The sequence below is a fragment of the Hypomesus nipponensis genome, chromosome 28 (assembly GCF_054491055.1).
Source record: "Hypomesus nipponensis isolate SF chromosome 28, ASM5449105v1, whole genome shotgun sequence".
NCBI classification, from domain to species: Eukaryota; Metazoa; Chordata; class Actinopteri; order Osmeriformes; family Osmeridae; genus Hypomesus; species Hypomesus nipponensis.
The window spans coordinates 9861749-9889739 of record NC_140388.1 but is presented as its reverse complement, the minus strand read 5'-3'; the positions used below and the strand labels follow the sequence as shown (position 1 = coordinate 9889739).

General features: G+C 45.3%; 3 protein-coding genes across 7 annotated transcripts in view; 2 read left to right on the top strand and 1 right to left on the bottom strand.

Annotated features, from left to right (window-relative positions):
- The window catches only part of cabin1 (calcineurin binding protein 1), a 36848-nt gene extending 35022 nt beyond the window's left edge, over window positions 1-1826 (top strand). For 2 of the 4 annotated variants that reach the window (XM_084694549.1, XM_084694548.1), the window contains exon 38: window positions 32-1826. In XM_084694549.1, coding sequence (XP_084550675.1) covers window positions 32-181 — 150 coding nt within the window. In that variant the 3' untranslated portion in view covers window positions 182-1826. Of the gene's footprint in view, window position 1 lies in introns of all 4 variants that reach the window. The other 2 variants (XM_084694547.1, XM_084694546.1) reach the window with 1 other exon arrangement.
- A 4296-nt stretch (window positions 1827-6122) lies between these two features.
- Window positions 6123-9513, top strand: tbx16 (T-box transcription factor 16). The gene is made up of 8 exons (XM_084695334.1): window positions 6123-6277; window positions 6395-6497; window positions 7060-7224; window positions 7652-7798; window positions 7900-7970; window positions 8071-8159; window positions 8278-8494; window positions 8619-9513. Exons 1-8 carry the CDS (start codon window positions 6123-6125, stop codon window positions 9067-9069), a joined length of 1398 nt encoding a protein of 465 aa, XP_084551460.1. The 3' UTR covers window positions 9070-9513.
- A 2555-nt stretch (window positions 9514-12068) lies between these two features.
- On the bottom strand, window positions 12069-17905 carry klhl22 (kelch-like family member 22). 2 transcript variants are annotated; one of them, XM_084695162.1, is made up of 8 exons: window positions 17526-17905; window positions 17077-17360; window positions 16805-16970; window positions 16309-16620; window positions 15258-15667; window positions 14503-14695; window positions 13950-14183; window positions 12069-13536 (listed from the first exon to the last, which is right to left on the bottom strand). In XM_084695162.1, the coding sequence occupies exons 2-8, from the start codon at window positions 17295-17297 to the stop codon at window positions 13189-13191; spliced, it is 1884 nt and encodes a 627-aa protein (XP_084551288.1). In that variant the 5' UTR covers window positions 17298-17360; window positions 17526-17905; the 3' UTR covers window positions 12069-13188. The 2 variants fall into 2 exon arrangements, with proteins under 2 accessions (XP_084551288.1, XP_084551287.1); XM_084695161.1 differs by having other exon boundaries at window positions 17077-17905.
- Window positions 17906-27991: the final 10086 nt, after the last annotated feature.

Below are 27991 nucleotides of genomic sequence, written 5' to 3'. Positions count from 1 at the left end.
GAGATACTGCCCTCCCTTGTTTTCCCTCCAGAACGTCATCCTGTCATCCCAGTCCGCCGCCACGGTGAAGAAGGAGACCCTGAGCCAGCCGGCCCTGGAGGTGCAGGAGACCTCCAGCCAGGAGTCCTCCCTGGAGAGCGAGTCCGAGGAGGAGGAGGAGGACGATTACATGGACGTCTGAGATGCTAGGCAGCTTGGTTCCTTGGGTTTCTCCTGGTCCCTTGCTCAGAGCTATGGGACTCTGGGGCAGCCAGGGCCTGGGCCAGGCCTCTACCTTCAGCTGGACCCTGACTTCCTCAAGCTTCTCCAGTGGGTCCGGCTCCCACCGAACGGACCACCACTGCAGCTTGTTTGTCTCTGTGTGTGGCCGCAGTTGTCTTTCTATCTTCGACTGTGTATTCACAAACAGAGCGAGGAGGACATTCTGGAGTGATCCGTGTGGGTCATCTTCCCACTGTTGTGTGTGTGGTTGAACAAGTCAACGCTGTGTCCCTGGGCTGTACTTAGTTTAACAGTAACAGGTTTACAAAGCCACATTCATACGGAGCACACTTGCCAGACAACAAAAATTCACTAGAATATTTCCTCAAAGAAAAAAAACAAGAGAGGGAGTTATAGTAGGATTTCACTTCAAACTATGTTGTCCAAATGAAGTTCACTATGCAGAATATGTGTCTGCGGTGCCGCCAAACCCATGACTATGCTTTGTGCATAGGAAATGAATCTTATTTCTATCAGTTTATGCATCTTTTTGGCGGGCTGAGATCTGGCCCGCCTTGTGGTTGTAGCGGCTATAGCTACGTCCCAATTAACAGCTCAGCAGCCAATCAGCATGACTGCTGTTCCCGCAGGCACGAGACTCACCTACGCAACAAGCTCACGTTCAAAAGGACGTGTGTGTGTGTGTGTGTGGGGGGGGGGGGTCCGGTGGACACTAACTGAGAATGTGGAGCTGCACACAGGACTTGTCTTGGAGCCCCTCAGAGCTCTGCACTTGGACAAACACCTGCAGTCTCATAACTAGTAGCAGATTGGATACGTTTACACTTTCAACATGTCTCTTACCGGCTGATTTATTTTTGTTTTCTGTTTTTGTACTCACTTTTGGTTATTTATGTGTTGTGATATTTCGTCTTGTTTTTTTTTTCTTGGTGAATGTGTAGCTAAGGAGGTTTGGTCTTCAACCAGGAAGTAATCCTTCACCAGCATGACTCGGTCTCATATGATATAGCATGTGTACATATCGTACTACAACTTTCTTTTTTCCAACAAGGAAACTCCTCAAGGAGGCTGCATTCCAGTCAGTTTGGAATATAGATCAAATTGCAGCTCGTGAAACGGTTGGTTTTCTGATTTCAGTGGTATTAAAGTGAAGAGCGCGGACACTCCTGATTTGAGACATGTGCCTTTCTTATGGATCCGTTTTGGTAGGAAAAAAAACGGAATTGTACTGAACTCAGAGAAAGACGGGGGAATGTTTTTACAGATCGTTTTCTAGAAAAAGAATGATGTCGTTGTATGTTTTGCAAAAACTACACTTTTTAAAAAGCATAACTGAAATGTAAAAAAAGAATACTGAAGGGGCATCTCGCAAACAAAATACTTGCTTGACTGCCCCTAAATAGATGTTTGTATTTTTGGGTGTAAGATACTGTTTTGTATTCTTCAGCTGAGCTTTTTGGGACACATCATGGCTAAGGAGACACACTGGGTTCAGGGTGCTTGTCGTGACCTCTGACCTTTATCTCAGGTCTTCTGGGAAGGGTTATTGTTGTTTTCACTATAATAAAGATGTCACAAACCAAAAAATATATTTGACAAACTCACCTGGTCCCATGGCTTTTATTATACATTTTACAAGCACTTGTTGAACCATACACAGCCTATACATTATTTTTCTTTTATTTTTTTTATGTTTTTCAAAGTTTGAACTTCAACCTCCAACTTGGTCTGGATTGAAGGTCTTCTTTTTTTTGTTTGCTAGTTAAGGCCTCAGTGAAGAGCTACAGTATATTCTGTAGACCATTCTCTCTGGTCACCCTTTATCAAAAGTAACAAGCATTTTAGATGTTTAGTTTTTCTCCGATCTCTAGGTCCCAATCATGTTTTCCTCTCTGAGCTGCGACAGACCACCCCGTTACTCCTTGGTGTTTTTGACGAGGGGCTTGTACACTGGTGTGAAGTCTCTGACGCCAGGGAAGTCATTAGCCTTCATTAGCGATTTCCAGCAGATTCTTATGAAGTGCTGTGAATGTGTCATTTGCCCCTTTGCCAGGCAAGCTAAATGTGAGGTTTGTTTTCTTATGAAGTGGAGCAAATGTGTGCTCCCCGTCCCCTAGTTTGATTCATGTCCCCCAGAGTTAGCAAGGGAAGTTAGGTTTTCCTCAAGGCTGTTCTCCTATATTTTGCTGTGCATAGAAGTATAATAAAAAATATCTCTTTGTTGGCATTGATTAAAACAAAATGTCTTCTCATGCTGAAATGAAAAATCCAATCCTATCCCAAAATAAATCCATAATGCGCTGTGTTCCCTGTAATAGACAAAGTGGGTTTGTTCTCTTTCATGGAGAAAACTTTGCTTGCTTTCACTTTTTGCGACTTTGCTTATCAGGTAAAGTCGTGTCGCGTTTGGCTTGTAGAGGACTGAGGTTCTTGTCAAGGTCCAGCCAGAGACCAGTTTGTCTCCCTACAGTGTCCGCTACTTCTGCAAGCCCCTCAAAGTGGCCAATTAAGGCATCAAAAGGCCATGTTGCATGGCTAATGTGAGGGAAAGGTGTGAGATTTCACGTCGAGCCACTCCGGGGGCTCTTTACTAGGCTGTAGGACAGCCGTCTGATCCTAAGGCCTGCCTGTGTATTGGCAGCTGTTAGCGATTGAGCAGGAGGAGATCTGCGCAGTTAAAGCAAATGGCCAGGGACTGACACCTGGGAGGTAAAGCATCACAGTGCTAGAGGTGATCAGTGGCCAGGTCCAGGGCTGTTGGATCTGCAGTGGGCTGGAGAGAGAGAGAGAGGCTGGGCTGGGTGTAGAGGGAGAAGACCCTCCGCTCTCTCCCTTTCAGCAGAGCCATGTCTGTGTCATACGTCTGCGGGGTCTTGAAGTAGTGACATCTCTGCCTTGTTAAATCGAGAATTTAACCATTGTCTTAAAAACTGTATTGGCGCACGATAAAACCTAAAATCTTTGCTAAAGTGCATTGCTGAAAAGAAGCGACTGAGTTTGTGGGTTTGTTATTTTTGTTTTGTCTCTTTTGCATTAGCCTGTCTGCAGACTGGAATATAGGAAATGTGTTCCCCGGGTCTGTTTCCCCAGACAGCAGCTGTAAAGTATGACGGCAGACATTCGCCTGCTCAGACAGGTCCGTGTCCTCAGCCACGTACAGCGACACATCACACCTGCCACCTCCATTTTCACTGTGTAATGGGAGTGACACTGATGCTGCTGAAATGTACACCTTATCTCTGTGGCGTTGACACACACACATACACACACACACACATTCAACTTCTCTCTAAGCCTTTAAACCATGGTGACAGACTGAACTCACAACTTCCAAATTGGTTCCTCATCCATTACCTGAAATACACCCACTAATAAACACCACCAGAAAAAAAGCTGGAAGCTTCCTAGTGTTCATGTTCTGGGACAGTGAGTGCTGGGTGGCTGGTTGTCTCTTGTTGTGCCAGAGACCTCAAAAGTGCAAAGTGAGGAGAGCAACACTGAACCTGTGATTAATAACTCCTCGACAAACACTCGCTTTCACGTGAAGAGGATGAAACCACACAACACTTCCTCCATCCCAGAGAGCTGCCATCAGGGTGGGTCTGCATGCTGGGCGACTGCTGGAAGAAGCAGTTAAAATCTACATCAGTTCCCAGCTCCACAATAGACGGCTCGAATTAATATGAGATCCTGCAGTTTTAAAAGCCAAAATGACTCCCCAGGTCTTTGCTCCTACTTCACTAATGGCATAGTAATAGTACATCACCTCAACATGGGCTCTTTAAACCAGCCAGTCAATATTCTCACAGGCTAGGCTTTCAAGTTGTAAACATCTCCGGACGTTTATGTAAGTGCCAGGCCTTTACAAGGACCTGCACTCATCTATGGAAATAGGATGTGTTTATCAATCAATTGTTGAACTTTAAGTATGGTCCACATTGTAGCTTTAGATTGCACGTAATTCTAATGAGACCCTTTGAGAAACTGAAACATGTATTCAGTATTCTCGAGGCCTGACACAGGTTATGTGCCTCTCTCTCACTGTGAAAACAGTGTAGACATCAAGGGACTGTATGCAGTAGACATCCGCATATAAAGGGACATTGAATGTAAAGCTTTTTGCCATGTTCTGTCAAAAGACTGATAGACGGCACATTCAATGGACACTGTCGTGGAAGGAAGTGTATTGCTGTAGACCCGTCGAGGGTGTTTCAGTTCATGTAAGTGCTGTAGGAAGTGAGGACAACTGAGAAGGTTTGTGTTTAGCATATGTGAAGCCTGTGGTAACAGCAAATGATATAAGCTGGGACTGGGCCTTTGGACGCCTGTGGATTTGACTGGATGGCGATGGTGGGAGGACAGGCTTGGTAGGGTTGTTGCCTGGACTTTTTTTTTCTCTGGCCCTCTGGTCTCTTTCAGACAGTGGAGTCTTGGGCCTGTGGTGCTAACTGGCTGTTAATTGCTCACCCATACACCACTCTGCCCGCATGCAGAAACAGGAGCCTGCAGGGGAAACAAGCCTAATGAGATTATCTATTGAAGCATTGTCCTGTCTAGACACCCCAATACACAACCCCACCCCCCAAACTGTAACCACTGTCTCTGGATGGCCCCAGGTGAAGAATTACCTGGAGCAACACTGGATGTTATCACGCAATTATAGGTTAACGCAGTATGACCCACCCACCGATCAGTGTCTGACCAAATGCAAAAAGGCATGGAACACAAATGAAGGGAATATTGGGAGTCAGATGGCTGAGCGGTTAGGGAATTGGGCAAGTAATCAGAAGGTTGCTGGTTCAATTTCCGGCTCTGCCAAATGACGTTGTGTCCTTGGGCAAGGCACTTCACCCTACTTGCCTCGGGGGGAATGTCCCTATACTTACTGTAAGTCGCTCTGGATAACAGCGTCTGCTAAATGACTAAATGTAAATATTGTGTAAATAGTTTGGTCAAAATTATTATGACAAAATGAAGAAAACATGTAGGCAATTATCCGAGGTAATATAAAAGGAAGCCGATCTGTGATACCTTGTATCTATATATTTTTTGATTTAGTAAACCGCATATAACTTGTAGCTGAAAAAGTTTCTATTGTTCCAGTGGTTGTATTAACTGAATGATGATGGGTGATTAACCAGATTGCAAGAGGACACTAAGTGTGTTTTTCTGTGTGCGGTTACATCAGTGTGAATTATATTTACGCAGAATTTGGTGCAGACAGAGACCCTGATCTCCAACAGGGACTCCTGTCCATATTTGTTTAAAAGTCTCTTAGCAGTTAATAAAGATGCATTTCCTCATCCCTCTTCCTGTGGGGACGGTATCAAGGCTCTGTTAAGTCCCTTTGATTTCTGTCACCCTCCAATCACAGCAGGACCCTGACTCAGCATTGTGGCACTTCAAAGCCTGGGAATGGCCCTCCAAGCCCCTCCCACCTCTGGGCTCCCCTTAAAGACCAGGAACACCCCATCCCTGCAACTCTGCAGACGTCTCAGGACACAGTTGTTAGCTCTCCTTTGGACTTACCGCTCATGCCATCGTACTTCATTGGAATATACTGATTGATCTCCACAGATGTGCAGGATTTAAGGATTGTGAGCCAAATTGACCTCTGGATAACATTGGACCAGTTTGCTGATTCATGATAGTTTGGCAGCACAGCTGTTGTGCTACCAGTGAAACCTGAGAAATGCAATCTCTTAGAGGTGAGTGTTTTTTCCTTCATGACAAACCTGATCTGTATCATTGGTGTAAGTATATATATACACTTCTGTTCCTCCAAGCACTTATTTTGCTGAAGGCCAATCGACTCGACAACCAAAAATATGTCTTCACAATAATTTATCGTCTGATTGTTTTGGCTCGATTCATCTGAACCAACCTCTGAACTCTTAGACATGAAGCCCAACTACAGCGGCCCAGCCCAGCCCCCCTTGACTGGGGGACAGGATGCTTATCTCCAAGGCAACATCAGGATGAGCCTGGAGCACTCAGAGCTCTGGAAGTCTTTCAGTGAAATAGGAACCGAGATGATCATTACCAAACCCGGCAGGTAAGGCAATCACAAAAATATATCTTTACTGTTTACTGATAATTTATCATTTATTAAATGGAAAATATCCTGGTAATTAAAAGTTTTGGATACTGATCTCACTCTTGTATTTTTCAGGAGAATGTTCCCTCACTGTAAGATCAGCTTGTCTGGTCTGATTCCTTGCGCCAAATACATCTTATTGGTGGACATGGTACCCGAAGATGGCTTTAGATATAAGGTAAGACACATCTCACCCCTCTGCTCAAACCTCTAGTAGCAAAACCCAACCATAGAACCCCCCCCCCCCCCAGACTGCCATGTAAGATCCTGACATTAGTCTACAGCAGGTGAGGTCCAGCCACACTAGCCTCTCTATCACCTCCCTGACGTTGGACATCAAAGGCTGTTATCTCTTCCTGGTTTTCCTATCCCCTGCTGAGGACCCACTGTACTGGCCCTCCTCTCTCTCTCTGTGGGTGGTATAAGCCAAACCACCGCTCTCCAATCCGTCTTCTTTGGCTCTCTGGGAACTGAAGCCAAGGGCTTCCCTGGTTCTCACCTCTGCAGGATAGACTCTATCCACCAAAATACTGTTACAAACTGGAACTGTGCACATATAATCGTTGATTTCCTTCTGGCCTTTCTGTAGGCACTGTTTGCACTTCCCTTTGGATAAAAAAAAAGAAAAAATAAGTGCCTGAATGCCTCAATGGCGATACAGGTTTATTCATCGAGAATGTATTGATGAATAACGTGTTAAGGATTATGTGGGTGTATTGTGACTGTCTCTCTGTCTGCAGTGGAACAAGGAGAAGTGGGAAGTAGCAGGGAAGGCGGAGCCTCAGCCGCCCTGTAGGACGTACCTGCACCCAGATTCCCCGGCCCCCGGGAGCCACTGGATGAAACAACCCGTGTCCTTCCTCAAGCTGAAGCTCACCAACAACACCCTGGACCAGCACGGCCATGTAAGTGGACACACGCGGATACTCGTGCTATGCAAAAATAACCTGTCGAAGTGAAATGCAAAAATATTCGTTTTGCTTAAGCTTCATACAAGTACATTTGGATGCCAGAGTGGCAAGAACATTTCACTTGAGATTTTTTCAATTAAGATTTAAGATATTAGATAAGCCATTTATATGAGAAGAAAGTCCAACTAAATTTAAAATCTAAAAACTTAGATTATCACACTTAGCTAGATGTAGAGATGGGGAACAGTGGGGAATTTATGTTCTACTTTGTAATCATAAGTAGTAGTTACACTGCTAAGAAATAAATATGCTATGGTCAGGCTGAACAGACCCTCTCCTCCTGAGAGATCACAGAAGCATTTTGGTTCAGACTGTGATTGTTGATCCGACCGTTAAACGCGGCCAACCGTGTCTCTTCCAGATCATTTTGCATTCCATGCACTGCTATCACCCTCGGTTCCACATCGTCCAGGCCGACGACCTGTTCAGTGTTCGCTGGAGCGTCTTCCAGACCTTCATCTTTCCGGAGACTTCCTTCACCGCCGTCACTGCTTACCAGAACACCAAGGTCAGTCTCACCCACCGCCGACCAGACACTGTGGCACTGACATTCTGCCTCCCATGTTTTAGGTATAAATAGGTGTTTTAAAAATAAATGTTTCTGGACAGATAACCAAACTGAAGATTGACCACAACCCCTTTGCAAAGGGCTTTAGAGATGAAGGAACCAATTCTAAAAGGTATGTCCGGTTTCCATACTTTTCACATGGATTGCAGTTCGATGTTGTTGATTCTGATCATTTGGTGTAAAAAAAACCCCCGCTGTGCTTCCCTCCGCAGACGTGCGAGTAGAAACCCAGCTTGCTCGGAGAAGAAGTCGAAGAAGCCAAACACACAGAGCAAAGACAGTGACGAGGACAGTCCTCCAGGTACTGAATCCCTCCAAATTTCTAGCATCTCTCTCTCAACGATCATCACTCTCTATCTCGCAAAGTTCCATCTCTTTCGTACTCGAGTCGGCCTGACACCGTGTGTGTGTTTGCGCAGACTTCCGCCAGTCGTCCTACGACGGCTTCGAGGAGGAGGAGGCCGAGCCGTCCGAGAGGAAGGAGGGTGAGGTGAAGGAGGAGCGTTACTCCCCCTGGGCCTCCGAGAGGGGACACGCTCACGGCGGACGAACAGAGTCCCCGGCGGGCGCAGACACCAGGGACATGTACAACACGGAGCAGCTGGTCCCAGCCCCGGCATCGTACCAGCCCTACAGGTGAAGCACCGCATCTCAGGGACAATCTCTACGTGAAGAAGACAACTCCCCGACATTGTTGTTGTTGTCGTCGACGCACAGACTGACCCCCCCCCCCCCCCCCCCCTTCTCTTTATTCCGGCAGGTTCCACGAGCACGGCAAATCTCCGTCTCCGCCCTCCAGCGTCGGCAGCAGCAGCGGCGGAGGATCCGTACGCTCCAGCTTCGAGTCCAGGATCCACGACGTGGCCACGGTCCCCGAGCATGAGGCCTCCAAGCCCCCGGCGGAGCAGGGGCCCTCTCCCTGCGTCCCGCAGCCCCCCCCAGCCCACCAGGACTATGCTGGGGTCCTCAACATGGGCATGGCCCAGACAGCCAAACCCGGGGGGGTCCTGGGTCACCATATTTACACCCCCTACAGCGCCGAGCAGTCCCTGGGCCAGTGGAGTGGCCCCGGTCCCGCCCAGTACCCCCCTCCTCCTCCTCCTCACCACCTGCCCACCGACTACACCACGCCGGCTGTCCACCACGGCTATCACCATGGCAACGTGGCGGAGTGGAGTCAGTACCCTCTCTTCTCCTACTCCTGCTGGTGAGCGGTTCTCCTGGCTGAGGGAGAGTGCCGACAGAGACTTGATGAATGCCCCCCCACCCCTCGCTTCTAACCAGGCCTAGTAGACGACTGTTGGCTCTGCCGTGTTCACTGCTGCTGCGTGAGAATGATGCATGCCCAGGCCCGACTGGGGAGACAGACACTAGAGAGAGAGAGAGAGAGAGAGAGAGAGAGAGAGAGAGACAGAGAGAAGTGAGAGGAGCGAGGAGATCTTGGAGCCGGTTTCGTCTTCCTGAGAGATTCGTTCGTCTGTGCTGTACCGTTACTGCTCACAATCCGATGTGTGTTTGTTGAATTGTCTATTTATATTGTTTTAGGATTTCATCTCCTGCTGGTCGTAAATATTATTTTTGTAAAAAAAAACAAAATAATAATTTGGTGTGACAAATTGCTTTTATGAAATTGTGATGTGATCTGTATATAAAGAAATGACATAATAAAAGAAACTGATTTTGAAGGCTTTCTCGTAGATATCATTTTCTTGAAGTTAACATGAACAGACTTACCTGTCTGTATCCGTGGCTACAGTTCAATGGAGAGATTCCTACAACAACAACAACAAAAAAACAACTTCCTGCAGTGTTGTTTGTTTATATTTTGTCTTTGTTGATCTAACGAGGACCACACTCTTGCTTCCACAAGCCCAGCATGCATTAAAGACCCCAGTCTTTGTGCCCCTGGCCCAAAGAGACAGCCGGCATGCTGGGTTTACACACCAGAGTTATAAACCCTGCCCTGGCCATCTTTCTCTCCCTCAACGAGCGGTAAACAGCAGGAAAATGTGTGGGGGGGAGAACGCCTACTCAGTTCCTTTTCACCATTAAAAAACACAGAGAGGTCTTCATTGCCCCCCTTGGTGGATGGAAACTACTAATGACTGTCATAAAGGTCACGGGGGGAGGAGGGAGGGGATGGGGGGATGGGGTCGTGTCGAGGGACAATGAGGATATAGGCGGCTCAATTCATTAGTCAGTCTGAACATTAGCGAGCCAAATCTCATTCTTTCCTGCCCTTTCGGACCCTGTTGATGAGGCCAATATGAACAATTGTTTACTCAGTCTAAAAGTGAGGGTGCTGGGGGGGGGGGGGGGGGGGGGGGGGGCAGACCTGTACAGCCTATTGATAAAGCTCGGTGAGTCATGTCACAGGTGACTCATCCCAGTCATTTCTCATTATTAGAAGTCAGGGGACTGAGACGTCAAATGAGGCCGAGGTAATGAAGTTGCAATCCGGGCCAATCACACATAGCTCAGGACTCGGCGTCCTGGAAGAGATCAAATGAAAGTGAGTTCCCCGGGAGATGATTTGAAATGATTATTCGTTTTGCTGTTTCTCGTTTCTCATTTCATCTCAAGCCCCACAGTCACGGCCTGGAATCATAGCCACCTTCTGTGCTCTCAGCTGATGGCTTCCGGAAAGACGTTTAGCTGAGAGAAAACAACAGAGATGGAAGAACTTGAGCTAAAAACAACAAATGTCTGATGGAAGAACGTTAAATCTCCATTAAAATCTCATCTAACACCATTTAAATACATCTAGCAAGCAGATTGTTAATAAACCATCTCCAAGGAACATAGAAATGAGGAAATCTAACAATGACCTGCTATTACAGTTTGGGTGCATCAGGCGGCATAAAATGCAAATGAACGGCTCTCCAAAGTTCGCCATTAGTGCCAACAGCCCAGAAGGCAGTGCTCTCAGGAGAGTTGTGTGCTTGGAGGTGTGACGGCCCGGCCCTCTTCCTCCCCTGACAGACGCGTCTCGTCAAATGGTCAGCAGAACCCTTCTCGAAGCGCAGAGCTCTTCCTAACTCCTTGGAGGTCGCCTCTCACGTGCCCTTGTCTTTCACCCCTAACCCTCCCCCTCTCCTCCCTCCCCCCTCCTCCCTCCCCCCTCATCCTCCCCCCCTCCTCCCCCGGCATCCATCTGTGACTGACTGGTGGGTTCTGTCGATGTAGAACCGAACCGAACCGAAACACTTACAGAAAGCCCCAAGACCCTCGTACCATAGATTTGTGAATCAGCTTTCGAAGACTGCTCCATTGGGTAAATTGTGTATTTTTTCTTTTGTATTTTTAATTGCTCCAATAACGTATAGCTAAGAGTGCCACATCGACCAGCACTTTAGAGCCTGAGAGGACTTGTTAGCGATGTTAAGTGCAGCACAAATGTCTTGACAGTCCCTCTGGGAATCTCTGGTGTTGAAATGAATAGGTTCTATTCACTGACACTATGAAAACATGGCAGGCTGTCCAACCGGCGTGTGTAGCAGAAGAGGGTGACCTCCCTGAACGACGCTCTGGGGACTGGCACAGCAGTGTGAAACGAAGAGGGGGGCACCGACGAGGGGTTGAAGAGGGGCTGAAGATGAAACAGACTGAGAGGGTGAAGCAGCCGTCAAGCTTCATAAAGTCAAGGGTCTAAAGCACCAAATGGAGAGGAACCTCTGGAGACAGGGCGGGACTAACACCGTGAGACAACAGCAGCCAATCACAGCCACCAGAGCCCACTCGGGCATCGACCTATGTCATGTCACTCAAAGCCAATTGAGGAAGTAAATTAGCCCTTGTAAAGAAAAAAGCAATCCATTTCAACAATCTATTTGTTATTGTAAGGTCTCTAAATACCCTTTTATCTGAAAGACAAGGAGTCAAAGGATAGCACAATTTTCGAAATGTTAAATTTAGAGAGACACTTTTATTGTGTCGGGATTAAAGATGTCAGTTAGTACAGCCTACTTTGTAATTTATTGTAGAAATGAAAATTAATGTTGTGCCTATTTTGGATACTGTGTACGTATTTCCCTTCGGATTAGAATATAGTAACTAAAGAAACTGTCAACAATCTCTTTGACAGTAATAGAACGTATGACTCACGCAAAAGGTAAATATTTGTGTTGTAAGTGACTTGAAAGCATTGCACAGGGAGTGAACCTGAATGATTGGCAGTTCATTCAGTAGGTAAATCACGAAAAACTCAGAATCAAAAGTATTATAATGTTCTTTATTAGAGACATAGTACGTCTTATAGGTGTATTGTAAACAGTGGTCATTGTTACTTGTGATTTGCGGTACAGAGTCTTATCTTTTTTCCAGATACGTCTGGTGAGACACTGTCCACTGTTCAAACACAAACTGCTGCCATGTTTCAAACCGCATCATACAAAAGATCTCAAACTCCTGCAACACTCTTTTCTACATTACAAATCACCGTTCTTTCATGATAAAGGAGGCACACCACCAAGAACAAAGAAAAGCAAATGTTTTTGCTTGTCGATGTGAATGATTAAACAAGGCACTGACGGACGAACCCTCCAAAGTGCATGAGATCATCTTAAAGCAGGGTTCTCCAATCCTGGTCCTTGAGGGCCGCTCTCCTGCATGTTTTAGGACCAGGATTGGTAAGTTGGCCGGGAGTTGCCAGGCCAACTTACATCAGTTAACAAACATTATTACTTCAAAGCTGGACAATCAAATTATTGATCAAGGCTTGAATGCTAAGCATTAAAAACTTTTTTTTGTATTGCAACATGAAATATAACATCACGCCTAAACAATATTAATGAATTGTTAAAACAACAAATCAAAATACAGGAAAAGAATATTATTTTTTGTTGCCAGTCAAAACAAATAGATCACACACTAAAACAAAATAAAATGTATTAAAAGGATACCAACCTGTAACAAAAAAAGCGTTTCTTGCATAGCCAATACCAGCGCTGTATCTCATTTGAGCAAGGTGACAACGCCTACATGAAAGAGCAGTGCATCGTTATCAGGATTTCTCTTCAAGCAACAAAACTGTTCTGGTTTTCTATATGCTTCCAAAAAAAAAAACTTCTGTTCTCAGCTCAGGGGCAGAATGCATCCTCCCCTCCCCAGTCCATGAAGAAAAACCCCCCGAAAAAAAAAAAAAAAAAACAAGCATCCCAAACTCCCCAGTTCATGAAGAAAAAAAACAAAACAAACAAGCATCCCAAACCTACCGTCACATGCTAACACACAGAACACCCTGACGCTCTGAGGACCCCTCAGACTCCTAGGGAGAGACCAGCGTTACCGCCGGCCAGCCTCACCCCATCACCTCCGCGCGGGGGGGGTCGTCAGTCCTCGTAGTCCGTGGACTCCTCCGAGTTGTCCAGGTCCACCTCTTCCCAGGATGCCTTGGTGCGCTGCTCCCAGTTCTTGGCCTGGTTGATGACGTGGTGGGGGAGGAGGGCCACGCATGCCGCCAGGCCCGACACGCGGTCCTCGAACGCCGTGCCGCTCTCCCACAGATCTTCGTCCACGTCGTACACGTGGACGTACTTCATGCGGTTGCCGCGGTTGTGGGAGCGCCCTCCCAGGACGTAGATGCGGCTGTCCAACACGGCCACGCCAGGCTCGCCGTGGCCCGACTGGAGCGGGCTCACCACGGACCAGGAGTTAGCCCCGGGGCTGTAGCTTGCCACCTGGAGGGGGTTAGATTAACAGTCAGATGGCTGAGTGGTTAGGGAATCGGGCTATTCAATTAGAAGGTTGCCGGTTCGATTCCCGGACCGTGCATAATGACGTTGTGTCTTTGGGCAAGGCACTTCAGCCTACTTGCATTGGGAAATGTCCTGTATTTACTGTAAGCTCTGGATAAGAGCGTCTGCTAAATGTAAACATCTTAAGTCCTCCAGACCCCAAGGTCGGTTATTAAACCCCCCTCCTGTGCATCGTTTTGGATTTTAAAAAGTCAGCTGTATGAATCATTTGACATCTATGAACTGAGACTGACAGGGTTGTGGATGGCGTGTTGATTCACACCCCTCATGTTCGCTTGGATAAAAGCGTCTGCTACAGTACAACAGTGCAGAGAAGCAGGGCTAGGCCACGATACCTTGAGGACGTCTCTCCGGTAGCCATGTTCATCGTTGCTGCCTCCGATGACGTAGGCCCGGCCCTTGGCCGCTGCCATGCCGTGCCACGCCCTCTCCACAGGGCCCTCCGCGCACGCCGTCCACTGATTGGCCAGCGGGTCGTAGCAGTGGGTCTCCTTCAGGTAGCCCGAGCCCCTCCGCCCGCAAGTTATATAGATCCTGTCGTCCACCACAGCGCCAGCGTGGGCGTACACCTACAGACAGATCAAGCAGACACGCTCAGACGCAGTCAGACTCAATCACTCTCTAATCCACAGAGGCAGCCGAAAGTGAGGGTGACAGCATTCGTCATCAAAACACTGCAATCGACCTAACATATGGTGGTCTGGTTGTTTGTCTACATGACACATTTCACACATCACTGCTGTGCCTCTCACATTTGTCCTAAAAAGGACTGGCGCTGCCCCGGCAATTAAGTGGTAATGTAGCACACTCTAGTGGACGGCGGCAGTACTGCATGTGGATTATTTCCAAATGTTTTTAAAGGATCGCAGCGGTTGACCTCTCACATACCTCTTTCCGGAGGGCGGCCACGTACTCCCAGGTGTTGGTGTGGGGGTCGTAGCGCTCCACGCTCTCCAGCTCGCTGCTGTAGTCGCGTCCGCCGATGGCGTAGATGTGTCCCCCGGCCACACACACGCAGTGGTCGGCGTGCTGCTGCAGCAGGGGTTTGATGGAGCACCATTTGTTGTGGCGTGGGTCGTATCTGAGGGGAGGACACGGTGTCGTCCAGAGATGAGATCACTTTCTTCGGCGGTCAAATTCAATCAGCGGTAAGCAGATTTCAGAGCCAATTAAAGGTCAAATCTAATCAGGCGCAACCACAGAGCATCTCTTCAGATCAAAAGATGTGTTTGTGTATAGATGGCTGTCCTCCTATCGCAGACATGACAGAAACGTAAATAACATCTGTTTCACAGTGTGTTTCAGTGCTATACAGGGTCCTCTACCAGTTAAAACAGTCATGTGTGGATTATTCCAGAAGCCTATGAAAACAGAGCGACTAAATAGTCAGATGGCTGAGTGGTTAGGGAATTGGGCTACTAATCAGAAGGTTGCTGGTTTGATCCCCGGCCGTGATGACATTGTGTCCTTGGGCAAGGCACTTCACCCTAGTTGCCTCGGAGGGAATGTCCCTGTACTTCCTGTAAGTCGCTCTGGATAAGAGCGTCTGCTAAATGACTAAATGTAATGTAAATAACAGGTGGACCTCTCTCTGTCTATCTAGATCACATTAAAACCTGTCTGTACCGGTCTTGTGGTCCTACCTCCAGCAGCGAGTCTCCGCCCGGAAACCACCTGTGTTTTTGTCGCCTCCGATGAGATAGACAAAGTTGTTGAGCACGGCGATGCCCTGGTTGGACATGCGAGGGGCCTGGGCCGCTGCAAGGGACCTCCACTCGCACCAGCTGGGGTGGTAAACCTGGAACAGGTCTTCGCTTTCGGTGAGGGAGTCAGAGGAGAACATGCCGCCGAAGGCCAGGAGGCAGTGGAAGCTGGAGCGGGGCTGGGTGAGGGGGCCCTGGAGGACCGGCTGCCACACCTCCTGCTCGTGGTAGCGCAGGGCGGCCGTCACGGACTCCTTGAGGGGACAGTCGTTCAGCCGGCCCGAGAGCCTCTGCAACACCTGCTCCTCCATCAGGCAGAAACGCACTGCCTCCAGCATCTTCAGATCGTCCTGCGGGGATGGAGAGGGGATCAGGGTGGCCCAGGGAGGAGAGGGGATCAGGGTGGCCCAGGTAGGAGAGGGGATCAGGGTGGCCCAGGTAGGAGAGGGGATCAGGGTGGCCCAGGGAGGAGAGGGGATCAGGGTGGCCCAGGTAGGAGAGGGGATCAGGGTGGCCCAGAGAGGAGAGGGGATCAGGGTGGCCCAGGTAAGAGAGGGGATCAGGGTGGCCCAGGTAGGAGAGGGGATCAGGGTGGCCCAGGTAGGAGAGGGGATCAGGGTGGCCCAGGTAGGAGAGGGGATCAGGGTGGCCCAGGTAGGAGAGGGGATCAGGGTGGCCCAGGGAGGAGAGGGGATCAGGGTGGCCCAGGTAGGAGAGGGGATCAGGGTGGCCCAGGGAGGAGAGGGGATCAGGGTGGCCCAGGTAGGAGAGGGGATCAGGGTGGCCCAGGGAGGAGAGGGGATCAGGGTGGCCCAGGTAGGAGAGGGGATCAGGGTGGCCCAGGTAGGAGAGGGGATCAGGGTGGCCCAGGTAGGAGAGGGGATCAGGGTGGCCCAGGTAGGAGAGGGGATCAAAGTGGCCCAGGGAGGAGAGGGGCAAGGGTGGCCCAGAGAGGAGAGGGGATCAGGTAGGTAAGACAGGACGGACTTACCTGCAAGCACACCTGGTCTGTCTCCACCTGCTCCGGGCTGTAGTGGTAGTGCAGAGCCGCCTCGTACACCTCGTTCTCCGAGGCTACCTCCAGCTCGTTGCTGCACAGCACGGTGAACACCTTCTCTGGAGGCAGCTGGCGGTACACCTCGGTGCGAGAGAAGGTCTGGATGTTGCGGAGGATGTATGAGTGCACCTTGGCCCCCAGCTGTTGCAGGCTGTAAATGTCCGCCAGCCTGTCCACCTCCAGGATGTTGCTGTCATCCAACCAGGAGAAGAGGAAGTCACAGCAGAAGCCAATCACGTCTTCGATCTATGAAAGGAACCAGGAAGTGAGGTCGGGGGAAGGGTCACAGGTCACAGGCTACGAGCCATAACCTCCAGAGTTACCCAAACGCTTGGATTTCCTTTTGCGGTATAGTAAAGTTAATTTCATGGTTCTACATTTCATTTAACATTGGATACCTATGAAAGCTAGAAGGCTGCTGAGAAGATACCTGCATGAGAGTAGCGGCACACAGGACCTCCTGCACGTTCTCCAAGTCAAGCTCCAGCTCAGACGTGTAGATGAAGTCCAGAAGCTTTGTCATGGCCACGAACGTCACGCCGTGTACTGGGATGTCGGTCTGTTGAGTCTCTCTGAGGCCTCCGGCAAACATGCCTCTGTAGAACATGAATGCATGGTCTGGTCAGCAACACACCCAGAGTCACTTTCAAATTTATCTGAGAAGGAAATGTCAGGTAGGCAGGTGGGTGGCAGCGAGCCTACCGGAAGTAGTCACATGATGCTGCCAGGAGAATGCGATGGGCTTTGATGGGCTTGCCCTCTACCAGTAGCACCACGTCAAATAGGATACCGTTCTGCCTTAAGGCAAGCAGGCCGTCCAAGAGACTGCGAGAGTGGACACTACTACGGTAGGTCTGACGGCCACAGTTGCTTGATGAGCCGGCAGGTCCACCCATCGTGCTCAGCTTCCCATCATCAGCCATTATAGGACAATCTTTCTACCTCACATTACTGGATACTACGCCTGGTCAAATACACTGACGTCCCTATGGGGTTTACATTCGGTGGTTTGGAAAGGAAACCTTACATTAACAAGTTTATCTTAACAACTATATGCCCATGCATTTAGAACTCACAACGCACCGAACTGCAAGCTGCTGAGTAAGAGGTAGGATAGGAAAATAAACATTATACTGAGATGTACGACCTACCACGTAGGACGCCTAGATCTTGATAGATTCCTAAAGAGTAGCTAGACTAGTTGAGCTGGTTTCAAACAGGCTGCTTTACTCTATATAGATAGCTAGAGCTAACAAGTTAGCCAGCTAATAAACGAAAGCTAACTTTGGAAGTCACACACAAGTCGACTATAAACAACGAAAGGTTATCGAAGAAACCACCGACCGATATTTAAGTCGGACCGGTTTAGAAGTACGTTCAAGATCAACGACAAACGCGTTCGATTTACAGCGAACTATTTGTCTTGATTGTGAGAAACGTTGTTGGTACTGTACTACACAATAATAAATAACCTGTGTTTACGTCTTGTTTTCACCAGCTGGTACCACATACATACGCCCATTCAGTGTGAGATCACATCCGCCCAAAATACGTTATTTGCGCATATTTCTCTTTCAAAGGGTATATGACCTGATCGTCTCGGACGTCCTCCAAGTAGGCCTACCAGAACAAATAGTAGTATATATAACTGATGATTAAACTAGCTTAATGTGTTTGCCACCCTAAATTACAGGGTATTGGTGGTATTTGTTTATGTTTTCTGAAGTTGTCATTGGCTAGACAGCTTTGTTAAGCAGCGTACACAAAACTCATTGTAATAATCTTGAAAGTTACTATTATATTTCGTTATCCTCTTTCCTATTTTTCCCCTCAAAGGGCAGTAAACGTCGCACTGTGCTCCCCTGTTGACCAGAAGAGGACACTATTTCTACATTAAACATGAACAGTTTGATTAATCTCTTTATTTACCATCTGTTGGCCAAAGAAAAAATATGACATTTTAGAGCTCAAGACACAATTATCCTAGAACTGTTACACAGAAACATCATTAACAGTGACATGCTTGGGCCTAGACCATCCATGTACATATTTGCTGGTTACCTACAGTGTTTATGACTTAGGCCAAGTCATAAATGACTCAACCATGTGCTACCATGTGATTTATACTATGACCTTTATTATATGTCACATATAATAATATCATAAAGGTCTTGTTGTGAGACCTTGTAGAGAAAGCCTTGCCATCCTTGTGGATTAGCGTAGCAGAGGTGTTTTTTTTTATCGTCATTCATTGTATATCTGAATTTGTTTTGGAGCAGCTGTCCTTGTGTCACAGCGGGACAGATGTCGTACCATGCTTCAGTTTTACAGTTGCAAACGCTGTCTGTACTTATCTTCGCTGAGCTGTCAAACAAAAGCAAGACCTCTAATATTAGACATATCTAATCAGCTTGTTCAGACAACGGGGTTTTTCCATAGCTTCATATTACGAGTACTGCACAGGCTCATAAAGAGTGAGATCCTGCCCTACTTTTTCAGTTTCATCAAGGCCTTCGTTTATGACATCATTCATCTTCGACAGAAGCACTTTTACATACTGCGTGTTCTGACACGGGGTGTACATTTGACGCTATAAAAAACCCCGGAACTGATGTGTTCAGTTGCTTAAATTCCCTGGATGCTTGACACCATAAACCATGGTATTATTGATCACTGTTTTTCCTATTGTGTCATTGTCTTCACTTTCAAATATGTTTGAAAACTAATATGTAGGTTTTGTCAGTTTTATTATTATGATCCGAATGCTTATCCCAGGACCCTGTCTACACCCACAACAACTCCTTCCCCAAGTAAGCTCGATGGCTGACAAAATCTTTTGTTTGGTCTGAACAAAGTAATCAAAGCGACCACAAATGACTGAAGGGTACATAATTCAGTCAATATTAAACAGTGTTAATCTCTTTGAGTCAGTTGTCAGGTTCCTGCTGTGAAATTACAAACTGATATGGTGTTTTACAAAGATAACAATGACCCAAATCATAGTCTTATGAAATATTGTCCTATTATACACTCTGTCTATAGATAGTGATGAGAAAGTCACATGTTGTAACTGGTATACAGAAGCACAATGTCTGATTCCTGGAAATTATTTAATTGGATTTTTTTCCATGATTAGTTTTTATGGTTGATCATGTCTGAAACATAAGATAGCTCTATCAACATAAAGACAGCCAGAGTATTCTCTAAATTGTAAGCATTTGACACATCCGGCTTAGCATCTTTAAATCTGTAAAATTCAGTTTACTTTTGTAGGCTTGAAATTCAAATAACACACTGACCATTCGACCAACTGCATCTGTCCCACCTTTGTCCACTGTCCAAGATCTCAGCAAAGGCATGGGTAATTTTCCTCAGTTTCAGAAAGTGAGGCCAGAGGTCACGGGGAGAGTAGGAAAATATCCTGTCAACCCAAATCCATCTATTATGCCCTCAGGCAATACAATACGTTTTTCTTAGATTAAACAGTTGCTGACGCCAGCAAGTTGATATCAATGACCAGGAATAATGTGGTTCTCATTGCATTGATGTGGACTGTATTATGTCTGCAGATAAAGCATGTTCTGTCATGTGTGTTTGTAGAGTTTGTTATGACGAGTGTACAATACAATCTTATTCCTTTAAAGGGCACAACCACATTAGGATTTTTATAACACTGATGGACATCCACACTTTCTACGTAACTCTACATTTAGAGGATCTATTAAAGGATAATAAGAGAAGGAACATAACCAGTGAGGTCAGACTGAGGTCATTGAGTTTTGAGTTACAAGTGTTCTTCCATTACATTTTATTGTTGCTGTTCATAGAGAAGACTTGTGCGAATATTCTTGTGTTGTTTGTTTATGTTGGGCCTGAGTCAAGGTCACAGTACATCTGCTATTGTCATTAATATCTGCACTGGTCAGGAAAAGGACAGTTCAACCCACTTAGCGATTGTCGTTGAACATGAAGCAGACATGAAAGACAAACTAGTTTGGTCTTTTTAGAGGGACTTTCCTGGCCTTAAAATCTTTAGTGGAACTTTGAAACTTGAACATTTGGAATCTGCAATATAATCCTTAAAGAATTATGGATCTATATCCATGAAGGTCTCTAAATGCCAACGGCCATCGCATGCAACCCAGAGCTTTTTCCCTTCAAATTCCTCTCAAGCTTATAGTATAGCGATGGTTCTGGGAATGACTGAACAGAGTCTTCTCAAGCTACAATAAGAACTAATAATCCGGAGAGAGGCCCCAAGGTCATCGAGGTACAGGCAAACTAACCATGGCTCACAGCACGGTGGTGCTGCTGGAAACAGGCGCTGGAAGTTACTATGAAGAGGAGGTGGAAGACTTAAGGACAATACTGCTGATTAGCACAGGGCAGGTTGGCATCTCCGTCGTTCACTGTAAGCCACGGAACACGGTTTCCATGCCAACCGGAAGGCATGGATGAGCTGACTGTAACAGTGGGGTTTTATTATTATTTTAATAGTTTACTATTTGGATGAAAAGGACCATATACCTCACGCCTCATACTGTTTTCAGTGCACATACTCAAAACAGAAACACCCAAGGACCCTATCAAATTATATGGAATGGGAATGGAGGGAGGAGTTCAATCTGATTGACTGAACAGTGTTTGATTTAAATGTTCACATTTATAAACTTCTTATCTCTGTGTTGATGAATCAGAGGAAAAATTGTGTAGAGACTTAAATATGACTCCGGAAGGTTCTCTTTACAGTTTGGTGATTGCGAAAACGCAATCAGTTTTCCTCCACACTAACATATACAAAAGCCCAGAAGACTGTGTTTGATGATGGTTATTCTCAGTCTCAGTTGACATTCTTAGACTGATAGATGATTCCCTCTCTTTAAATGATATACAATGTGTTCTCTACCATCTTTTACAATGTCATCTCAGCAATGATTTGGACCGAAGCGCCTGGTATATTTTCACAGTCATAAATCACCTGGTTAAAGACTTACCAGATATATTCCCTTTGTGATTTCTTATCTATTCAATGTGCCATAAAGTTTGAACGTTTTTTTAAATGTTTTACTAGGATTGATTTTACATATGGATCATCCATCTTACGTTATTTTTGGTATTGTGTTTTGGATTGAAACTCTAAATTGAATCAGTTGATAGTAAAAGATATGTAATCTGAAAATACTATTCCATCATTGTCATTGGAAAATATTTTTCAAATATTTAGGGAGTAGACACTGTATGTCATGGTAAGAGGTTTCTCTTCCTTTCTGAAATATGTGTTTGTCTTTGGCGCAAGGGGGTCAATGCTATAAGCCTGTGTCATTCCTTGAAAGGCCAGGACATTTCCATGTCTCACAGGGGAATTGAAGAAGGGGGAGCAGTTAAGATCATTGTCACAGAATGAGTGGCCAAACCTTTATCTTATCCTACAGCAACAATTCAAGGCTATTGAGGATTCGAGGAATATATGCTTTAGTCCATTCATCTTGAGGCTAAATTATCATTACATAAACAAACTAGTCATGCTATTGTGAGAAAGCTATTGTTTGTTTAGAAATCCCTATGGTGTTACTTTGTTCCCTGTGTCTGAGGCTTCCTTGGCCCTTTGCAAGCCTTCTCCACAGCGCCTGCCCTGATTGTAAATTACTAGGCTGGTTAATGACTTCCCTGAGAGAGAGGCGCTGCATTGCATTGTGGCTGATGAGTTCTCCTTTAGTAAATTTCCGCATAAAGGGACCATGTGCAGCAGGAAAAGGACATTTCCCTGTGGAAGTGTTAAATGAATTGCAGAAGGCGACAGGCAGATTGGTCCAGACTTCCACAGCTTATGGGGGGACGAAGTGACGGTGAATACAGGAAAGGGTGAACAGCAGGGTGGGGTCTGAGAAACGAGGAAGCCAATGTCACCCTTTCCTTGTTTTTCCCGTTTTTCCCATTAACACTTTTGCAAAGCTCTGTTCATTGACTCGTGAATCATTTAAATGAATCATGAATTCAATTTGCGCAAATGACGTCTAATGTAAGCATTCTCTTGTGAAACATCCGTCAAGTTATTCTCTAATTTTATAAATCGTTTTGTCTTAACATGCACCAGAAAACCATTAACAACCACCAGGCCTGCAGACTCCAGCAAGGAAGCAAATTATAAGATTAGACTGATAACCCCTTCAGACTTCTCAGGTGCTAAATGGAATGAGCTTTTAATTTCACTGTGCCAAGAAACATCAGTCAGCAGCTGATAATATCTGCCATGTGTCAGAGGATCTGGCATCAAATCTAACTTCTTCCTGGGATCAATAATATCTTGTTCTCTCCACCTCCATCATAGTACGCTGCCAGACCATTCAATTCTCACCCCTCTCTGTTGGAAAAATCTGCTATTTTCAGATCTCTGAAATGTATCACCTTATTCACAATGGGAGTGACACAGTTTGGTTGGAACACAATCTATTTAACAGAATCAAGTTGTGAAACAGGAGATTTACAAAGATAAATACGGATCAGCAATACAAATGGAACATGTTTATTTAGAAATAAAATGTATTCCTTCTATGGATCCATGGAATGTTTTTGTAGGTTTGAGAGATCAGGCAGGCTGTGTAGAACATTGATATAGATTACACAAGGAGAATCAGCAGGACTAATGCATGGTAGATTGATTATACCTTTCTATTTAATAATGTAATTATCTTTAAATAAACCTAGGATTGCTGTTTAACTGCTCTCTCTCTCTCTCTTTAAGTCTCTCTCTCTGTGTCCCTCTCTCTCTGTCTCTCTCTCTCTCTCTCTTTGTCCCTCTCTCTCTCTCTCCTGTAAGTCCAACTTTAATTCCACATAAAAAATGTTGTGGTGCTCTATCTCATCTCTTCATTGTGCCTTTTCATTTCAGAATGTTGAAAATGATTTATACCACAACTCTGTAATGAGGCATGATTTCCATAAAGTAATGTAAATTAATCTGTTTTATTACAGAGCACTATAACATGGGTCGTTATCTAGTTATGCAGAAGCCTGCTAACGACCATTCATTTGAATCAGGTGTGTTGGAACAGGGAAACATCTAAAACATGCAGGGCATGGGGTACTTCAGGACCAGGGTTGAGAACCACTGCCTTACTGTAAACCATTTCACATAGTATAACACAATTTGCAGATCTCACTTTGACTTTTCAGCAAAACTCTAAACACATTCTCATTCTCAAAACAAATTCTGCACCCCTAATGCACATCATGTCATCCATACTGGTAAACACAAGTGGCAACAATCAAATACAAATAGAGAAAACATGTCATTGATTAAACACAACCACTCAAAATTGATTTCACTTGTTTCAAATTATGTGACACAACCAATATAAGCCAGTTCAGAGAGCAAACAGGTTGTTGAATTTGGGAAAACATTGCTTGTGATGTCGACAAGTGCCCTGGCCTGACCCAGCCCAAAGACAAGAAGAAGCACATTGATCACATGTTTACTCCTTTACTGTAATGATTCGTCATACAATAGTAGCTGTGTCTGTCGGTTGACTGAGGGTAGGTCAAGTACAATCTATCTAGAGAAAGATATTCAGCAGGCAGATGTAACGTAAAGATGGGAGAGGGTGTCTGTATTTGAACCTGCAACCTCTTAAACTGCTGTTGAATGCTCCACCATACACCTGAAATAAACAGACCAAAAAAAGTCTGCTTGTTTCTCAAACGTTATTGCGAGAGAACTTATTTGATTTTGTTTCCCACACAGGAAGAGTCGGGTAAAGGCACAATGTCTTGTGTGTTCTGAAGGCTGCAGGGGAACAAACTGTGTCGGGGTAGGCTCAATGTCAGTCGGCATCCGCACGCCTGAAGGAGCTGTTTGTCATCCCCGGGCACAGGAGGCACCGTGGCCTCTGTTTGAGGCCAGCGTAATTTACAGCCTCGTGGGATTTATAGGACAGTGTGTCCGAGAGCTGGCGTCGAGGATGGTTTTCAGCCGGAGTCCATGGATGAGGTTCTTGTTCTCTAGTGTTGTGGTTCTCCTATCGGAAAGTAACTGTTCGTGGATGCAGTTACCGCTAATCGAGGGTGACTGGAAGGAAGTCAGGGTTTAAGAAAAACAATGTTCTCATCACTTGTGTTTTTTAAGTGTCGCACAGAGTTCATTTGGTATCGGCCAACCAGGCAACCATCGTTAAAGGCCTATTGATTATGTGTTCCTGTCTTCGAAAGACTCATTGGAAAATTAGAAATTCAATTTATAAGATCACGCCTGTGTCAATTTACGTAATAGGCTAATGGACATTCCACTAATTACTCATGCACCTAATGTTGCAATAGAACACAATACGTAGTGACACTCATGGGGCTTAAGGTGTAATTGTAGGGAGTAGTTTGAAAGTGTAAAGTCAAATAAATCAGGTGAACCCTAGCATCCTGTGGGATTACAGAATCGTGACCTGTGGCAAGAAGTGGGAATAATCGGTATCTTGGGCTGCTTGGAGCATTTTGTTGTCCATGGGGGAGGATGCATATTGATTTACACAGACGGTGACACATAAAGAACATCTTTTCCCACTCTAACTGCATGTTCCACCGCTTGCTTGTGTAACGTGTCCTCTCCCAAATAAGGTCACATATTTCAGAACAATCTTAAAGGGAAAAGGAATTTGCAAATGTTTAGTGGGCAGCCTTTGATAAAGCTGATGGAAATCTTTAAACAAGATTCTTAATGTTTCAAAATATTATAAAATATCTGAACGTCCCTGCTCATTGCGACAGAAGACAGCCGAAGCTTGTTTCAAATGTCCTGTGTGTTTAGCCATAGGACTTGCTGATAAGTATGGCTGTAAGTGTAATATTTGGATAAAATTGCAAAGTTTACATAAGAAAGATACGTGTGCTTCTATATTTAGTGAGTCCTTAATCCTCAACACTGAATCATTCTAGAACCAGTTTAGTTTAGTGAAGGGTCTTCTCACTTTACCCTGATAACAAGGTATTCAGACAAGATAAACAGTTCAATTGTACTTCATTTCCAAGAATGCGGATGAACTGCTCAATGATTCAATGACGCTTTCAAACTATTCAAAGTCAATGACCTTCAACCACACCATCTCTTTTCATATTTCACCAAACATTTTTTTTTCTTTTTCCCCCTCAGTACTCCACCATAAGGCCTGTTCAAAGAAGTGTGTCAGGGCCGAGGGCTGCTTGAGTGACAGGTGTGTAGATTGTGCAGGGAAGAGGTGCAGCACTGCAAGCATCACCTCTGCAGTTCATTACTGGAGATCTGGAAAGCTGGCTCATTGGGACAGCACCATCCAGCGCTCCAATAAACCACCGCAAAACAACACACAGTCATGCCCCAGTGGTCCAAAGAAAAGCTTTCTCATCTGAAGAAAATCTCAAACCGTCTTCCGTTTATAATCACGTACTCACAACCTTAAAACTTCCAATAAATTGATTATAACGTACGAGTACCATGTGGCCAACATGTTTTAGTTCCCAGTGTGACTCACATAGCAGGGCCTCCTCATCACATCCCACTGCAAAAGAGAGAGAGCGTGGGGAAGGTGTGAAACTGTCATCTTCTAGCTTACTGAGCCGCAAAAATCTGTTCACATCGCTGCTTCGCATCGAAACCGTGGGAGAAACACTGTTCAACACCAGCACAGAAGTGTGAATGAAAATGGAAAAAAGAGGATAAAAGAATCTCCTAAATGAAATTGGCCAACATTGGTATGGCAATTTAGAATTTATATTGGAGAGGAGGCAGGTTGGGAAAATTGTCTTTTGACGAGATGGTTTCTGATACATACTGCTAGGGCTGACAATTTGTCAGAACTCTTGCTCATGCTTCATAAACTCAGACCGTATCCACCACAGCTGTTACCAGTTGATGGATATTGAATGGGGTAATGTGTGTACACATTAGTGAAGGAGAGGAGATTCAAACCTTGAGTGTGAAATGGTGTATGGCAAAGTGTTTCAGAAAATGTTCCATCCTCAGAACAGGGTTCCAAGTGCATGCAGCAAGTTTGGTGTGAATCCATCAAAGATTTGCTGAGATACGACCCAACTTCCTGTTTACTGGCTTAACGGCACATTTTGATTGGCTGTACCGGGCAAACGGTTTCTAAAATCAAAAAACCATGTGATGGCCTTTGTGGAACTTGGTCTGAAGATAATCTCTGCCAAATTTGGTGCAGGTTGGACACACTTTGTAGGAATAGTAGAGAAAAAAAAAATTTTTCAGGAATTCAAAATGGCAGCCGCATCAATTAGGTTGTTATCACAAATTATTATTAAATCACACACGGGATGTCCCAAGATTACATGAGACAAAGGAATCACTTAATAAAGGCAAACAAATCAATAGTAATTGTAATAGTAACTGTCTTAGTCTAACTATAGACTAACTCAACTAAGTTTTTACATTGAACTCGTGTCAAAGACCTTTTCCAAAGTGGGGTTGCCGGAACCCTAGGGGTCCGCAAAACATAGGCAATGGGTCTGCGAAATAATTTGACATAAAGCATAACATTGTCAAACATTGTAAAAAAAAAAAAAAGCTGTATGATTGAAAAGTAGTATTGAAAAGTAGATTCGCAGTTTTAAAACATCTGGGCCCGGCCAGTTGGCTGTTCATGTAAAACCGCTCAAGAACAGCATGTTGATCTTCTGGCAACTTCTGAGTCTATATCGTTTTGAAACCCCCATTCTCTGCAAACGGACTGGTGGACTGCATAATTCCCGTGCAAGAATGATGAATAATTCCCCAGTAGAATGACGTCATAGGCTACTAATCTGCAGTTTTGAAACGTGTGTTCTCTGATTAATCATAATATGGCAATTTTGTCAAAATACGGTCTAGAATACAATAATAATAATAATAATAATAAGACGTTAAATATATAGCACATCTCATACCATAATTGTAGCTCAAGGTCCTTTAGGCTACATAAAATCAATAAAAACAATAATACAAGTAGGCTAATAAAAGTAATAAAACCCTTCTTGCCAAAGGATTGTTTTGAAATGCATCGCACATAAAACGGGGAACGATGTGGGATACAGTTTAAACTGGTAATTACCAGCCAACAGCCAACAGCATGGTAAACTGCATGGCACCAGACGCCTACTACAATTGATTTATTGCTGTATAGGCCTACCCCGCTGTGTCTAGCACGTCCACAGAGGATCGTGTCTGAAGTTTGCATGAAGGGATGAGATGAAATACTAACATCACTGTAGGCTACCCAATGGCGTTTCTAGATTGAGTAATGCAGTCAATGCAGTACTCCATGGGTTGTTTACTTGTGTTTGCATGGACCAAAAACAAGAGCTGCAGTTGTTGTAAACTGTTATCTTGATGATACACGTCACGTTCTCCTCGTAGCCGTGACAGAGCTAATTAGGCTGGGTTACATTCAGGTTTCGCTTCATTCTCACTCTTTCCTGCCAATCATTACACTTATAAGAACTTGTTGCTCTCCGGATATTGTTCAGTAGTCTAACTGGGTTAGGCTAATTATTGACAGGTGTTGGGAAAAAGCCCGTATTTATGCCCCAGGTGATGTCTTTGATTGGACCATTGCTCTAAACGGATGTGTACAGTCTGCATTGCCATAATAGAGGGGGA

Coding starts and splice junctions, on each gene's coding strand:
- tbx16 (XM_084695334.1), top strand. CDS start 6,123: ATGAAGCCCAACTACAGCGGCCCAGCCCAGCCCCCCTTGACTGGGGGA. Junction 6,498..7,059: donor AAGATGGCTTTAGATATAAG/GTAAGACACATC, acceptor CTCTGTCTGCAG/TGGAACAAGGAGAAGTGGGA. Junction 7,971..8,070: donor GAAGGAACCAATTCTAAAAG/GTATGTCCGGTT, acceptor TTCCCTCCGCAG/ACGTGCGAGTAGAAACCCAG.
- klhl22 (XM_084695161.1), bottom strand. CDS start 17,297: ATGGCTGATGATGGGAAGCTGAGCACGATGGGTGGACCTGCCGGCTCA. Junction 16,971..17,076: donor GCATCATGTGACTACTTCCG/GTAGGCTCGCTG, acceptor CATGTTCTACAG/AGGCATGTTTGCCGGAGGCC. Junction 14,696..15,257: donor GCGGAGACTCGCTGCTGGAG/GTAGGACCACAA, acceptor TCCTCCCCTCAG/ATACGACCCACGCCACAACA.